Raw genomic sequence first — 17392 nt, forward strand, 5'->3', positions numbered from 1 at the left:
ATTTGTCCTATTTAAAATGGATAAAAAATAATAAATAATACCCATAATATTACACATTACCATTTCATTCCAAAAACCTTTTCCCTTCCAAAGTCTGATCTCTTCTCCAAAAGTAATGCTTTTACTGACATATGATCGGCTATGGACCTCTTGATCAAAACATAATTAACTTCATAGCCCTAGTACTACAACTACAACTACAACTACTACTACTACAACTTTTACTACTCAATGGTGGAAGAAGCACTCAAGGTTGTTACTTAAGTAAAAGTACAGATACCTGAGCAAAACAAATCTTAAAAGAGTAAAAATGAAAAAAGTAAAAGTAGAACATTAAAAAAATCTACTTATATAAAGATATTGTAGTATCTGTTTTGAAAAAGTACTCGAGTAAAAAAGTATTTCCCACAGATTTTGAGAACTGTATTAAAGGTCGTGCCGGACAGGGCACAACATGAACACCAGGTGCCACACTGGGGCGCTAGAGGGAATGTTGTGTCCTTAGGCAAGACACTTCACCCACCTAAAATGGTGCGGTGCAACCTCATCCTACTGGTCAGTACTGGTTTTATTGAAACATATGGACGAAACGACTGACAGGATAATTTCCGTTCCAGTTAGTCCACTGTTTCATGGTGCGTATTTGACATAAATATCATAGTAGTTTTATAGCATCATGAGAGTTTCATTTTCTCCCACAAACTTAGACGCTGAGTTACATCATGTAGCTGTCCCAACATTTTTTGTAAGCACAGACGCATCTCCTTGAACTTTGAAGGTTTTGGTGATTTTTCTCCACTAAATGAAGACTGCATATTCTGGTTCAAAGACAGTTTAAAGTTGCCTTTCCTATCTTCAGTTCTTGAGTGAGAAATACATACATCTAAAGGATCTTGTTTGGTGTAACATTAAACAGCATTTTGAACGTGTATCTCTAAAAATATATCTGGCTGATTGGTCTGCAAGATTTAAAGTGTAACTTGATTGGTTGTAATTAGGAAATCGGAAAAGCTGCTCATATTTAGATGAAAACATGCTCTCTATGGCGTCATATTTTGTAGAAAATATTGCATTAGTTCAGCGGGCACTTAAAATGTGCAGCTTGAACTGAACGTTGAATTTAAAAGTACTTTTCTATTGAAATCTCATAGTACTGAAACATAGTGATTGAATCATTTTTGAAAATTGCTCAGCCCTTTTTCCTGTGGACGTCAACGTAATTTTATCGTATTCAAGGAAACTGTCAACTGAATTGCCGTTCTGTCTGGCCCGATGTTGTCTTTTCAGTCCGAACTGCTGGTGATTTGAACAATGTCTTGACAGCGAGCATGTTTTATCCAAAGCCACTTTTTGCAGGTGTATATTGTGACCTTTGAAAAGAGATATACACGAAAATATGTTGCCAAAAAAGTTGCTTTGTTGAACTTATACTTTTATAACAACAGCAACAACATTATTTTTGTAACGGGCTAAATGACATATTTGTAGCTGGTGCTGCATCTCATTATCCATTTTACTCAACTTGAATCTCCCAGCTGTTTCTGAGGACAGCGTGTGACTAGATCATCTGAAATTTGGCATTGACGCATCTGGAATAATACATTTTAATTAGCAAGACCTGAGTAAATTGCAAGAATTTATCGCTCTCATTGGGGCAGAATATATTCTTAGACTCTGAATCACACACAACCCGTGCTCTATTTTTCCTCATTGGAGGTGTTTTGTTTCCCTCTGAAGCTGAAATTTCTCATTAGTTTGTGTTAATTGACCCGCTCCTTTAAGCGTCTGATCTATTCTTGTGGTGTGTTAGCTAAAGTGAGGAGGGACGTGTTTTGGCCTGACAGCAAAGTAACCGAATTCCAGCTCGAGTCCTATTTTCTTTGGTCCCGTCTGTAAAATGGAAATGAAAGGAAATTGCGTGCGGTGAGCATCGGAATAACCTGGCTATTTTCTATTTAATCACCATTCTGGACCCCTGCTTCAATTAGCCTCCACTAATAAGCTCATGGGGAAAGGCGGCACAGTTCTCCACTTCTCCAACTCACTTCAGGGGGAATCCATTATGAGCTGGAATATCCACACGCGTGATGCATAGCGGTAGCATTGATGTTTGTGTCATTCCACATGTACAGTTACACACATCGTCGTACATGTGGGCTGCTTACTACTGTTACCATAGCAATGGGAGGCTCAGATGCTTTGGCCCTGAGGATCGTTAGGCCTGTGTCAAACTGGTGATGTGGAGCAACTGTCCAAATATTGCTCCTGCTGTCGCTCCCATGTCCGTTCCTTCCTTCTGCATTTTTCCTCCAGTGAAATGCGAGCGTCTGATGGACAGTTTTGGCTCACTTTTCTCGGTGTGTGACCATTAGATCTGGGACTAACAATCCACAGGTTACATAATAATTCAGCACACAAAAGGCAAAGGGAACTTAGAGTACAGTTTTCTCAATTTAGAACTATATATATATATATATATATATATATATATATATATATATATATATATTACTACCTCTATATATATATACTATACCTCTATATCTTCTTTATAAAGTATGCATTCAACTTAATGTTGCATTCAACTTAATGTTGCATTACAACCTGAATTTACCTTTAAATGGAAAGTATATTCTTTATTAATCATTCATGTTATTTTGGAAATGTGTTCACTCTTTGATTTTGAATGTAACTCGTTATTCAGCAGTGAAAGCTCAGTCAAAGGAGGTTTTACAGGTTTAGTCCTCACATTAGCTTTCTGTCTGTCTGGAACAGAAAGTTCCAGCAGTTGCTCGAATACAAATTAAAGCATTGCTGCTAGATGTGGGCGATATTGCAAAAAAATGAATAGTTCAATGTCTTTTGGAATATCCCGCATAATACCATTCAGATTAAATGATGTCAACCCAAAATAAATGTGTTAAAACTGTCCTTAAACCAATGTTGTAAAATGAATCTCAAAAACGATTACATATAACCTTGTACCTTTTATCTGAAAGTAAAATACATATTTTTCTATCAGCTCTTTTACTAGTATTTGTTACTATAATTGATATACAGTACTCGATATTTAAATGTTGTACATCTTCAAAATGATATTCACTATGTTGTCCAAATTTCAATATACTGCTCTAATACTAATCTCTAATTGCCACTAATAATGAAGAAGCACAATAAAGTAAAACTAAGTCAAAACGAATACTCCCAACAATGATCAAGTTTTGTAGTTCAGCGCAGATCCTCACATTTACTACACATACTATCACAGCCGGTACGAAAGTACTGTTAAAATCTCCGTTGGGTTTGCCAGTTCCACATTCCACTCCAGAGGAATGCGCCTCACAATATAGTCCTCTGCATCTGATTTATTCATGAGCGAGAACAAAGCAATCAGAGGAATAAATCCGTGCAGTGCTGGATCTATGTGTGTTTTAGCCCCTCCCCTTCTGACTGATTACCCCGGTCCTTAACCACAGCATTAGTTTTCCCGTCACCAACTCCCAACAACTCCACGCGTGCTCCGGGCGCCCGATCCATCCGCATCTTGGTCCCCTGCCACGTGTTTGGGGTTTCAAAGTCTCTCTCCTCCTCCCCTGTGCTCGCCCTCCTCTCCGCCATCACTCTTTGCAATTTAAATGGCGTGTATATATTCCTCCTCTGATTGCACAAACACATCCAGAGGGCGGGTGCGAGCACACAGAAGCACCAACACCTGCTTTTTTTTTGCAAAGGTTGTCATTACCGTAGCGCACGTTTGCACACGTCCGAGCCCAGACCGAAACAGCCGGGGCACAAGCGGTGACTTAATCAGGCTCTCAGCTCCTCTTTGCGTCTGACTCACTGGCTTTGGATGTCGAAAAAAACTTTTTAAAAAAACAAGATGACAGTGGTCAGCAGGTTCCCACTATGTCTACAGGGCTTTGCAGAAACATAGCTCTTAATGTTATGTGATTCCTGGTATGAGTGCGTGTTTGTGCATGTGTGTCTATGCAACGTTTTGTGCATCATATTTCCTCTTAACCTTCAGCTCAAACAGTATCACACTCAAACAGTCACATCCTCTTTGTTCTTGTCTAAAACCCCAGGATCCTTTTGGGAAATTTGTTTTCTGTCAGCATGATATCATATTTAATCATATGCTTAATTTGTCTTCCACCTGTTTATTGTCTCTTTGTTTCTCTGATGCAGATGTACTCAAAATACATTTAACCCTCTTCTAATAATTCCTGGCTCAGATGTGAAAAGGAATGCACATCGGAGATGTCTGGTGGGAATGATGTATTGATTTGGCATCTGTTGTAATAGTCTTGTCCTGTGGTGACAGTCACTTGGACCAGATGCAATATGAAGGATTTGGGAGAGAACTGCATCATCCCAAAGGGAATGTCTCCTATTTTGTAGATATTATGTCGCTCTTTGCTAAATTTGGTCCGGTTTTCACATGTCTTTTATTCCAAACACGCAATTCATGTAATAAAATCTTGGATCCTTTTGCAATTTATTAGCCATTAGGCAATAAGTGCAAAACTGGTTGTAAGGCTAGTGTGCTACCCCCTTCTGCTACCATTATTTAAACATACTTACTTACTGACTTACCATTTGATTTCATTTTAAGCAATGTTTACATTATAGCTCAACTTGTAGTTCAAATGTTTAAAGGACAATTTACTTTTTTGAGCTTTTAACTGTGAAAAACATACCTGGAGTAGCATTTAGTTTCATTCACACTAGTTTGATGAATCCTGGTTAGACAATCCTCACACCTCCGAGCGTCATAAACACCCCATTCTGAATCTCCTTGATAGCTGATGTTTTCTCAATCTGTGATGTGGTGATGCAGAATTTTCTCTGTTTTTTAAGTCCATAATTTATCAGCGGACTCGTTATGCGAATTCCTCCCGTCTAATCACGATCAGTGCAACTTTGTTTCAAGACCAGAAAGTGAGAGGTCAGCCTGACAGGAGCCTGACATAAACTACATGTAATAGATTGCGCCAAAACACAGGTAATCCCAGGTTAAACAGCAAACGGCAATTTGTTTGTTATAAACTTTTTTGTCCTAAAACATGAGATGCCAAACTGAAGGTATTCAGGATCATGTTTGAAGGCCTATAACAATACAAATAATGTATTATATTTGCCCTTTAAATGCAGATGTGGATGTTTTCTTTGCCATTATATGCTGTATATTCTTTATTCTTTTGATTAAGACCTATCACAATAACACCTTTTTTTTTTTTTTTTTAAACATAGAACAACCAGAAAGTGAATTTTAAAATAAAAATACAACTATCAACTAAACAACAAAAGAAAGGGCAATCATTGCACAATTGAATTAAAATAAATCAAAATATATAATCAAATTGGAGGCTTTTACCTATTGTATTTGCTTGGTTGAATCTAAGTGGCAACCTTTTTTTGGGACAGGCAGTGTATGATATTGTTCATAAGAAACTTTACTTAACATTAGTCAGATCCTTCCTATAATGATCTGCTAAAGCTCAGACATTTACATACTACAAAACAAGTCTGTATGATAATGATTGTAACATTCTTCAATACAATAAAGTGGCCACTCTGGACGTCACGTTAATATTAAACTACCGGTACATGCTAATATGAACACATAAAGATAATGGGGGGTTATATCACACAAATGGGACATAGTTTGACCTTTTGAGTTTTTTGAAGTGTTCTAATCCATATTATACTTTTACACAACCCTCATAGTGAGTACCAATACTTAAAGAAGTCTCATATATGGAACACGTATAGACTATTTTGTTTTTTGAATCGTCCTAATCCACTATTATATCTATGTAAATATGTGTGTAAGATATCATTGCGGTATCGTAGTGGGCATTGAGTACACCGAGGCTTTTCCTTAGTGCAGTGAATGCAGTTGAAATGCAAAATGGACTTGGTCGTATCAGCAGCAAGTATTAATTGCTAAATTTCCGGGCCATGGGAATAAAAGCAAACGGGTCAGATCTGGTTACATTAGTTCACTTGTCCCTCCTCCTGCTCCTCCTCCTGCTCCTCCTCCTGCTCCTCCTCCTGCTCCTCCTCCTGCTCCTCGCTCCTGCTCCTCGCTCCTGCCTCTGTCCCTGTCTTCTTCTGCCTGTGTAAAAGTTTGCATAGCGAAATGGGCAGGGATCCGTTTGGAGGTCAGACTTGCAGATGAGTTCTCCAACAGATGCAGTCCTTCTTCTCTCAACTCGGCTGCAGATTGACTAAGGCCTAAGGAAGGTTTTTGGGGTTTGGCTGTGTAATTTCCTAGCTCATATCGAGGTCTCGGAATCTAAAGGGCATAAGTGACATTCAGCTAACTTTATGGGCAAGAAAAAGGTCCACTACATGAAATAGAATGCTAATGGCCTACAACCAATGCGATTTCATTTAATTATGGTTTGGATTGAATCTTGTGACATGCACTGGTCTTTATTTTGAAAAATATTTATAAAGATGTATTTGTTTTTGAGAAGATAATTATTTCTGGCTGGTATTTTTGTTCTGTGTAGAAAATGCAGGGTTACTATCAGAGGTGATGGAAGAATAAATGATAGTAAGGCAACAATAAAACTCTAAAATGCAAAGGCCAGCCGGAGACCTCGAAGCTGTTCAGTGTTAAAAAAAAGAATTATTGCTACTTTGTTAAGTACACTCTTGATACCGTGTTTCCTTCAGGGTTTTTCACTTATTTAAAATGTAATCACCAGGGCTGCAACTAAAAGGTTTTTAGCAATTGATTAATCTAGCTGTTATTATTTTGACTATTTTAGTTACCGTATTTCCTGGACTATAAGTCGCACCAGCCAAAAAATGCATAATAGAGAAGAAAAAAACATATTCAAGTCGCACTAGAGTATGAAATGTGGTTGCAAGTGTGAAAATAACAAATAATATCACATATAAGTCGCGCCGGAGTATAAGTATATGTATATAAGTATAAATATAAGTATAAGTCGCACCCTGGCCAAAACTATGAAAAAATAGACTTATAGTCCGGAAAATACTGTAGTTCCCTAGAACATGACAGTTTAACATTTGACCCAGTGGAAGCTGATGAAGCCGCTTAAGGAGTATATTTACAGACAAAGAGTATTTTTTATCAAAAACATTAAAAATACACATTTCTGGTGTAATTTTCATGCAATTACTCCTAAATCCATTACTCTCAGCACATGGCATGTTTTAGTGTCTGTTTATATCAGTTAACAATTATTTGATCATTAAATGACTCACAAATCGATTGGTTGTGATTAATCAATGAACTCGTAGTTGCATTGCCATGTTTTGAGTAGATGGTCGGTCAGTAACAACATATAACACAATGTGTATTTTTACAACTTGCTTATGGACAGAATCATTATCTTATTATTTGGAACATGACTAAAATCCTGATTATTTGTTGAAAATAATATACATTATATCAATGATTAGTAATTGATTCAAATGATGGGACACTCCTGGACGAATGAGGGATTACACCGACTAATTGATTCAAAGTTTTAAAAGCCACTCGAGTTGACAAGTGGCTTTGCTCCAAGGGCAGAACAAACACTCATCAGAATGGAATTTGTTTAGTTTATTCTTGCACTACAGATTGTAATGGATTGGAGCAACAATATTTATTCAAACGGGATTAATTCAGTGCTATACTAAATGTCAAATTGCTTCATATACTCTTAAATTTGTTCCATTGTTCACATTTCTTTCATGTTTATTTCATGCAACAAGTCACATTTTGTCCTTTTTTCTGTATAGAAGGGCACGTGATGTCTAAAAGCTCTGGACTTTTGTATGTTTTTGTGACTCGTCTTTGCAGGTGGAGCACAGCACATAGAAACGGCTGAGTGCTCTAAACCACATGGATTACTGCTCTGAGCTTTATAGTCAATGTACTGTGTATTTCCTTTGCCACTGGACTGTGGGAGTAATGGCTTATATTTCCACAAGCCCTTATTGATAATACTGCTCCCTATTGACCGTGGCAACATGTCTCCTAATCATTACACACAGCCTGATGGCCATTTTATGACCTGCTGCTGTAATGTATTGACAGGGATTTTAGATGACACGTCTGTGATGGAGCAAATGCAGCTACACTTCCCCCTAGTGGCACTTTTCTCAACACTCACAATGTGTCTCCTTTTTTTTCTTCAATATTTACAGGAAGGAAAGAAGAAATTCGACAAGGAAACCGAAAAATACTATTCAGTTCTTGAGCGGCACCTCAACTTGTCATCTCGAAAGAAGGAAACTTATCTGCAGGAGGTAAAAACAAAACAAAGTGGTGCCCTAGTGTGACTGTGAATAAAGCTTTTATAGCCACTTCCAAACCACAATATGCGTTCTCTGCACTTATTATCTCTCCAGGTGGTCTCCATACTCACCCATTGTAACCAGAGCATTTGGGAATGATGACATGGCCCTTTGTTGCGGCTCTAACCTCAGAGTTTTTTTGTTTTTTTGTTTGCTTTGCTTTCTCAGGCTGACACTCAGATTGATAAGGAGAGACAACTCTTTTATGATGCCTCCCTCGAGTACGTTTTCAAAATCCAAGAAGTGCAGGAGAAGAAAAAGTTTGAGTTTGTGGAGCCAGTAAGTAAATCAACCTTTTCCAGAGTGATGTTAAATGTGCTTTGACTCTACAGTAATGGCATTTTTGTTTTAAGTTTACATTCTGTTGAAAAGTGTGTTTTTGTAGTGTAGTTGATTAAGCTGTAACAAAGATGGATTTTATGCTTGTGTGTATTTTTGCTTGATTCAGGTAAAATAATGAATTCATCAGTATAATTCTCACATTTTTCATAAGTTATTTAGTCAGTAAAACAATGGGCAAAATTAGATTATTGTTTTTGTTGAACAGAATAGAGGTGGGCAAACTGCCAAAACATAATAACACAATTGTCTCGGAGCCAGATTACAAATTTAGTTTTTTTTTCATCACAATTCATGTGAAGTATGAAGAGATGCACCAATCCAGCTTTTTAATTTTCTAATATTAGTTTGACCGATATTGATACTTGGGCTTAGAGTATTTGCTTGTAATGCACTGTAAAACTAATTCTAGGACTGAATTCCAGGTCCTGATCTTTACAATAAGATAGCACATGTCATTTTTTATTGGTTCGAAATTGGTAAAAAACAAACAAACAAAAAAACAATATCGATAGTGGTATTGGTATCGGTGCATCCCTTGTATATGTATATTACCATATCGTCCCATCAAATCAATGTAACTGTAAGTTTATAGTCTAATCTAGCATATTATATTGTTAAGTTCTCAGGGTGTTAATAACCACATGAGGTTAATTCTCCCGTGTGTTAACCCCACTGGCAGTTCATCCAGACCAGACATGTAAATCTCCTCAGCCCCAGGTAGAGCAGGGCAAAAATATGACAGGGCTCAACCTTGCCTGTGATGAATCTGGACCGAGATAAGATGATGGTTCATCCTTGAACATTTTGATATAGCAGCGCCGAAATCAAATCAGCGGCGAGGATTTGACTGAGAGCAGCTCGATATGTGTGGGATCGCTCAAGTTGGAGATGGGATCAGTTTCCGCAGCCAATAATACGTTTCCTAATTTTCTCACCAGTTATAGACAACTTGATTAAAAATTAAGTATTAAATTAAACTATTATTAAAAATTAAACAAATATTATTCTGGTGATATTAGAAAAACTTAGTATGGCACAGAAATAGCTCCAAGATTAGACACTACATAATACTATTGTCATGCAGCTTAGATACTGTAACACTGAGGTTCAGATTATGTTTTGCTCAAGAATTTAACATTAAAAACATAAAACTTATCTTCACTGATGAAAAGTGCTACTTTGTAAATAATCCTTTGCTTACTTGCCCTTGACTAATACTTATTTATTCCAAAATGTGGCCTAAACTAACTAACTTTCCAACCCTTTGTTGTATAAAGTGTATCACATTAAGCATGTAAATCCCTCTAACTTTGTTTCCTCTGCAGCTGCTGGCGTTCCTCCAGGGCTTGTTTACCTTCTACCATGAAGGATATGAGCTGGCTCAGGAGTTTGAGCCATACAAACAGCAGCTCCAGTTCAACCTACAAAATGTGAGTCCTGGCACCTCTGGGGCTGCAGACGAAGGCAACCAGCCACATAATCGCATTCTGCAGCTTATCATAGTCGATGTAACAAGACTTTTCACAAGTGGATACCTTTATGAATAAGTGAGATTGTTTGCAGTCCAAGAATCAATATTTTCAGAGTGCTTGAGTGTAGGATGCCACTGCAGGCATTTAATAGTGCTATATCAAAAAATAAACTTGGTATTGAACAGCGCTAGCTGCTCTCCTAGCCCGTGCCTCCATCAGTACTACTTTCTGTTTTCAGCCTGAAGCCTTAATTGTTTTGACCCCACATTTCAGCAGCTCTGCCAGGCATGGTCTCGCTCTTAGCCCCTCCGTGGCATCAGGCGTATAAGCACTAACACAAAGCAAGGCTGCTATTAAAGGCATACAAATCCTGTAGTTCAGTAGAACTTGTAGTTTGTTACAATCTTCTACAAATATTATCATTGTAGATTATGTCTCGTAGATTTTATTAATTAGTTAGTTAGATGAAATAGTTTGGCTTTTGAAAAAAATACTCTACAAAGATTAAACTGTAAGCCTCCAATGAGTTTTTAAAATGGCTGTTATCTGTTTTTGCAAATGAACTCTGTGTGTGTTGTACTGGAGGTTTTTCTTGTGTTTGACATATTTGCAGCTACAGTACATTAGTATTAGAATGGGACATTGCTTCATAATGACCTCCAAATACATGTGTCAAACCAGAATATTGCATTTTAATATAATTTCGATGTATGTCTAAAAAACATCATTGTCCATTTTTAACAACAAATATCATGCATTTTGTTCCATGGCTAAAGGGGGAAAAGTCTCTGCTTATTTAGTTACACTGTATTTCCTGACAGACACGCAACAACTTTCTGAGCACGAAGCAGGAAGTGGAGAAGCTGATGAAGAGGATAAGGTCAGCTGATCAGGACTACAAACCCCCGGGCCAGTGGACGATGGAGGGCTTCCTGTACGTCCAGGAGAAGCGTGAGTCGTCCGATCACTGGCCTTTCCCAGACAAACACGTATCACCATAAACATGACGGCAGCTCTCCCAGGCTTCTCCTGCAAACAGCGTCTCACACAGAGCTCATAACTCATCCTGTTTACCCCTTCACTTTGATGTTCTCTAAACAAGAAAGGGAGAAAACCACAAACGGTAGATTTTTATCAACACTGATAAACAGCTTTTTATTTATCATGCGTAAATTGCTAAATTGATTTTTAGAAGCCTCTCCAGACGTTTGTGAAATGAAGTGGAATAAAAGAGTGGCGTAGTCTTATTTTCTTGTTTAATTTGTCTTCCTAGGTCCTTTGGGGTGCTCTTGGACGCGTCACTACTGCACGTATGATAAAAGCAACAACACATTAGCTATGATCAACACTGAACACAAGTCCACTGGAAAGCAGGTAGCGTATGTTATAAAGAAAATGAAACATAATTTGTGTGGGTGTACGGAATAAAGAACAACGTCTAGGCTTTCAAGAAACCACCAAAAAAAGAGAAGGCAACATGGCAGAGCGAGAATTGGGCACCAAAAACAGGGAACTTGTTGACTTAACTCTAAAAATAACAAAAAAGCCACTCAGACCTTAGAGTAATCTTTGTACTAAGAACATAGATTGAATTGATTTTTTTGTCCCTGTCAACACACAACATTTTAAAGATAAATAAATAATGGATTCCAGAAAGATCAAACCGGCACTTGGATCCCCCAGTAGACTTGGACTTAAACGTCTGCTTTGTTTCTGCTTTGCACAAGAGAACTTCACCTTTTGTGTGTTGCTTCCGATGTTTCAGAATGGTGTGGTTCCGAACCAGCCAGAAGTGTTCAAGCTCAGGTCCTGTATTCGTCGGAAAACGGACTCCATCGACAAACGCTTCTGCTTTGACGTGGAAGTGGTGGAGAGGTTTGTGAATGCGGTTGTTATTCTTTTCTTTGTCACGTCTGAACCCGTCTGAACCCGTTTACATGGTTGCTAGGACAGCTAGAGCAATTTACCCTTAGCTTTTTGTATCGAAAGCCCAGATAAATAAACACAAGAATAAGATCGTGGGTTCAATTCCCGGGCGAGACCGACATCACATGATCTCTAACTAACGGTGGAGTCTGCATGTCATCCCCGTGTTACCGTGGGTTCTCTCCGGCTTCCTCCCACTGCCCAAAGACATTAACCCTGCGACGAGCTGGTCCCTGTCAAAGGCTCCAGTCACCCGCGACCCCTGATGGGAACAAACGGTAGAGAATGAATCAATGGTAAAATCAGGTAGAATCAGGACATGCTAGAATATGTTCCATAAGTGATTTCACAAATAAATACTCACAGTTTGATAAACAGAGTCAAAGACATGTTATAGCGCCATTTATGTTTGATTTAGCTATTTAGTACTTGAATAAAAAGTCTGTTTTATTTGTATAACACTCAAAACCTTGTGTGTTTTCAGCCCTGTATGTCATGCATGTTCTTCACCTCTTCTCCTCTCCAGCTGCTCTCCAGTGAACATAACATTTACCCCAGTTTTGAAACCTTTTCCCTCTTTTGTCTGTGTCCATGTCGCTGTAGAAATGACACCTGTCGTGGAACTCTTTTCAGACCCCTTCGGGTTTTCTGTAAAGTCCGGTATGTGAACTGACCAGTGCTGCATGTGCTGCATGTCTGCACCTAATCAAAGCACTCACTCAAATTCTATATCAAACCATTTACAGCCCTTGAAAATACTCCTTTTGCAATGTTACGTTTTATTGAACAAAAGTTTTAGCCAACTTAACAGAAGAAAACAGAATACACATATTTAATGAAGTACTTTTATAAATGCCCAAGGTGTTGGGCCTAATGTTCATTCAGAAGTACTCAACAGGCTAATGGAGACTTCTCCAGTGAGAGCTACACAAGCTCACAACATTGAATCAAGTTTAAAGTGTGTTGAGGCAAGACACTGCAGGTGAATAGGAAAAAATGATATTGATTTGAAACATCTTCTGTAGATGTAGATGTAGAAGACAAAAAAAAATCGGCATGTAATGTTTTCATATATTTATATATATATATATATATATATATATATATATATTAGCCTGTAGTGTCTCACCTTAAGAGAGAAACTATGGCCAATGCAGCATTAGTAATCCTCATCTCAGTCTGAGTACATGAGTATTAGTAATCCTCGTACTCAGTCCGAGTACATGAGTATTAGTAATCCTCATATCTCAGTCCGAGTACATGAGTATTAGTAATCCTCATATCTCAATCAGAGTACATCAGTATTAGTAATCCTCGTACTCAGTCCGAGTACATGAGTATTAGTAATCCTCATGTACTCAGTCTGAGTACATGAGTATTAATAATCCTCATGTACTCAGTCTGAGTACATCAGTATTAGTAATCCTCATGTACTCGGTCTGAGTACATGAGCATTAGTAATCCTCATGTACTGAGTACTGAGTACATGAGCATTAGTAATCCTCATGTACTCAGTCTGAGTACATGAGCATTAGTAATCCTCATGTACTCAGTACATGAGCATTACTAATGCTCATGTACTCAGACTGAGTACATGAGGATTACTAATACTCATGTACTCGGTACATGAGGATTACTAATGCTCATGTACTCAGTACATGAGGATTACTAAGTACATGAGCATTAGTAATCCTCATGTACTGAGTACATGAGCATTAGTAATCCTCATGTACTGAGTACATGAGCATTAGTAATCCTCATCCCGCACCATGATAAGACTGGAAATAATCCAACAGCTGTCAAGTCAGATACTTAAAAGTCAATAGGATGCAAAATTCTAAATCTACTTCATATGCGCATTGATTTCTGTCACTTTATGAATTAGCCGATCATTGCTTGTCCCAGTGTGGGTTTTAATTTCGTAGCTCAATGGATCATAGATAATTGATAGATATAGCACTTGACTATGAGATCAATTAGACCATCATGGGGCATTCGGTGCATGGCTAAATCCGTGCCGGTGCTGCCCGCCTCGTCACAAGTGCCGGCTGACCATGAACGGTAACTGTGCTTTATTTGCAGGACAAGTCATTTATCATAAGCGCCGGTGCCCCAAGGTGCTTGTAGCAACCACAAGGACAACCTGGGCCAAGTCGAGTCAGCTTCAAGCTCAGCCATTTATCCTCATTAGAATAAACACATAGTTTTCCACCTGCAGCCCAGACGCAATCAGGCCAGGCATTTGAACCGCTCATCTCCAGTCTAACTCGGGGTTACTCGAGCCAAAACTATACATTATTTAATTAGTGCAGCATGCCCATACTTATTGTGTAATCCTCATTATCATTCCAGTCAGATTATATGGCCTGTATTTCCTATGCCGTATTTAAATGATAAAATATGTTGCTCAGAATTAAAGGTCTTTGTTTTTGAGCACAAAACTATGAAGCAAACAGCACCCTAGGGTCACATTTTTGGCTGATTTTGCAACAAATCTGTCACTTTGAAATTTGTAAAGCATGACATATTTTAGACATTTCTCACGATCTCACAATATTGTTTTTCTTTTTCTAACACATTTATTTGTACTGTCACCTCACAAATTGTGTTGCTTATTTAAGACTGTTAAGTTGAAACTTATGTTGGTCATACTGGTCATAATGTTTGGCCTGGTTGTAAATCAATGTCACTTGATTTTTTATAAATCCTAAAGACATTTAAAATGAAATGTCCTAAAACCTTCACTGCCGTAACAATAAAAGTTACTTATCTATCAGCCTTAAAGTTATGGCTTTATATATGGCTTTTCTCGTTTTGATTTGGTTTATAGATTTGCTTAATTAATACCTCAAAGATCCAATTAGTACATCGTTAGGTACCGGTAGTTTCATTAGTTTGAAGAAAAGATTGGAATAAAAGAATCATTTGTTGCAGCGCTGCCTCTACTAACTATCACTTCTCAGTGGGGTGTAGCTCGCTGCGGCTTCTTCAAACAGTGTGGTGTCACATTACTACTACAGACCATGCTTCAGCAGCGCCCTGCTTTACACCAAAGCACAATGTGGATGTAGATCAGACATAGGAGCTTGCATGTTGGGTGTGAGGCAAAGAATCTCTCTGTATTACTGCTTTAACATGAAAGTAGATTTTACAAAGTGTGCACTGAGGACACAGTTTGAAATGTAGCATTTGCACATGGGCTCTGGTCCTCTTATCGAGGCCTGAGCCAGTGTAAACAAACATGGTTTGTCCAGGGCCCCAAGGCAATGAGATCAGACTGAGAGCAGCTTTTCTCTGAATCTCTGCAGGCACGGCATCATGACACTGCAGGCGCTGTCTGAGTCCCACAGAAGACTGTGGCTGGAGGCCATGGATGGCAAGGAGCCGGTGAGGGCCTTACATATCCTCCTCTCTTTGGCTCTTTCACAAGTGTGAGCTGTTTGCCTGGAATAAAGTGATAGGTGTGTCAACAGCACCCTCTTGTGGTGAACTTGTGTTGACTTCACACACCAATGAGCTTAGCATACATGTTTGTTAAAGTTAGCCTTTATACAAATACAAGTAACACACAAATGGCAAAGAATAGTTTATTAGAATAGAATTACAAAGTTTTGCAATTATTTTAGGATTAGACAAACTACTGTGTGGAATTACTTTAACACAAAGCCCTGAGGTTTTAAATCTTGGAACTAATGTCACATTGCTGGATATTAATCATCAAGCCTATATTATATTCATCTGGCGTATTTTAATATTCACTACTTGTTAAAAGTCATATTACTTCCTTATCCCCTGCTAATGTTTAATCTCTCATGAACCCAACCTAACCCTGTCTCATTTCTCATCCATTCAGATTTATAACCTTCCATCAATCTTGAGTAAAAAGGAAGAAAGTGAGTATATCATTACACAGCTTTTTAAAGTGGAGCAAGGCAACAGATAAATCACATACATACAGTAAATCTGCCTTTAACCTACACATATTTATATTCATTAGCACAATTACTTGACATCCTCCCACACATCTGACATAGTGCAGCCTTCAGCTCTGCGCTTGTATCTTATTAGTTAAACCACTGGCATAAGGGAGCATTTATTATTCCTGTACGGTGCGTGGTTAACCTACGGTGTAATTGTCATGTAAAACCTCTTCTCCTGTTCTGTCACAGCGTTTCTAAATGAGGCCGGCTTCAACTTTGTGAGAAAGTGCATGGACCTGGTTGAGTCCAGAGGTGAGGCTTTTAAAATCTACTCCTCTTTCAATTGTCAAACATGACTTGATCGCTGCCCAGACGCGTGATTTTGAATATGAATGTGCTGGTTTCCCCTTGAATTAGCAGCAAATCAGTAAACGTTTACATTGTGTTGTGCAGGCCTCAATGCCATGGGGCTGTATAGAATCGGAGGAGTCAACTCAAAAGTACAGAAGCTGATGACCACAGTGTTTTGTAAGTTGTTTTTCTCTCAATTTTAAACACCTCAAACACAGAAAATAGTTATTATTGATAATTATTTTTGTATTCAACCACACACACACACACACACGCATGCACGCACACACACACACCTACACACACACACACACAGTCTTAAGTGTCTTGTAAGGTTTTCTCTTTGTGGTGTCGCAGTGAAGCAGCCTCTCTCCACTTGCCGTTATCAGATCACTAAAGATAATCCTGTTTCTTCACACTTAATGCAATTGCCCTGGAAACGTCTACGCGGCTCGCACGGACCACTCCTCGATATTATAGCGGCCCCCTGGAAACGACATCCGCCGTTACCTCGCACCCGACAATGAATGTGTTTTTTTTTCTTCTCTTTTGTCAGTTTGCCATGCGTTTAATCAAAATCCTCAATCTCCTCTTTCAGCGTCAAAAGCCCCAGTGGATATGGACCTGGATCCTGAGACGTGGGATAACAAAACCATCACCAGTGGTCTGAAGAATTACCTCAGGTCAGCGTGCCCTGCCGGTGCCGTCCTTAGCTGTCAGGAATAGTCATTACCTCCATAATGCCTCCTCCTCCTTGGTGTTTGCGGCGCTTGGAGAGTGCTGACTCACGGGGGGGAAGGGGACCTGCGTGAAAAAGTCATATTACTCTGGAAATAAATGGCAACCGCTCTCCCTCTTTACCAGGTGTCTCTCTGAGCCACTAATGACCTTCAAACTGCACAAAGATTTCATCATGGCTGCCAGTAAGTTGTCCGAAAGTACCAGGTTTTGAGGAGGTCATGCATTTCTCCTCCCGGTGTGAGTGATGTGGTGGAAAAGCTGTATTTCTTGGACATGTCAGATGGAAATGGTTGAGGGCTGTAGATTTGAACTGGA

The 17392-nt window shown here is 38.7% G+C and overlaps 1 protein-coding gene across 2 annotated transcripts in view; it reads left to right on the forward strand.

Moving 5' to 3' along the window:
• Nucleotides 1-17392, forward strand: part of arhgap42b (Rho GTPase activating protein 42b) — a 92150-nt gene that overhangs the window by 62063 nt on the left and 12695 nt on the right. Inside the window, exons 5-17 of one of the 2 annotated variants that reach the window (XM_072453029.1) lie at nucleotides 8176-8277; nucleotides 8494-8604; nucleotides 9993-10097; nucleotides 10961-11090; nucleotides 11413-11513; nucleotides 11905-12014; nucleotides 12669-12725; nucleotides 15374-15452; nucleotides 15919-15958; nucleotides 16235-16297; nucleotides 16439-16513; nucleotides 16935-17019; nucleotides 17201-17259. In XM_072453029.1, coding sequence (XP_072309130.1) covers nucleotides 8176-8277; nucleotides 8494-8604; nucleotides 9993-10097; nucleotides 10961-11090; nucleotides 11413-11513; nucleotides 11905-12014; nucleotides 12669-12725; nucleotides 15374-15452; nucleotides 15919-15958; nucleotides 16235-16297; nucleotides 16439-16513; nucleotides 16935-17019; nucleotides 17201-17259 — 1117 coding nt within the window. The remainder of the gene's footprint in view (nucleotides 1-8175; nucleotides 8278-8493; nucleotides 8605-9992; nucleotides 10098-10960; nucleotides 11091-11412; nucleotides 11514-11904; nucleotides 12015-12668; nucleotides 12726-15373; nucleotides 15453-15918; nucleotides 15959-16234; nucleotides 16298-16438; nucleotides 16514-16934; nucleotides 17020-17200; nucleotides 17260-17392) is intronic. The other variant, XM_072453030.1, reaches the window with a different exon arrangement.

This window comes from Eucyclogobius newberryi, unplaced genomic scaffold, assembly GCF_026437365.1.
Source record: "Eucyclogobius newberryi isolate DKJ021-1_F unplaced genomic scaffold, fEucNew1.0.hap1 SCAF_10, whole genome shotgun sequence".
NCBI lineage: Eukaryota > Metazoa > Chordata > Actinopteri > Gobiiformes > Gobiidae > Eucyclogobius > Eucyclogobius newberryi.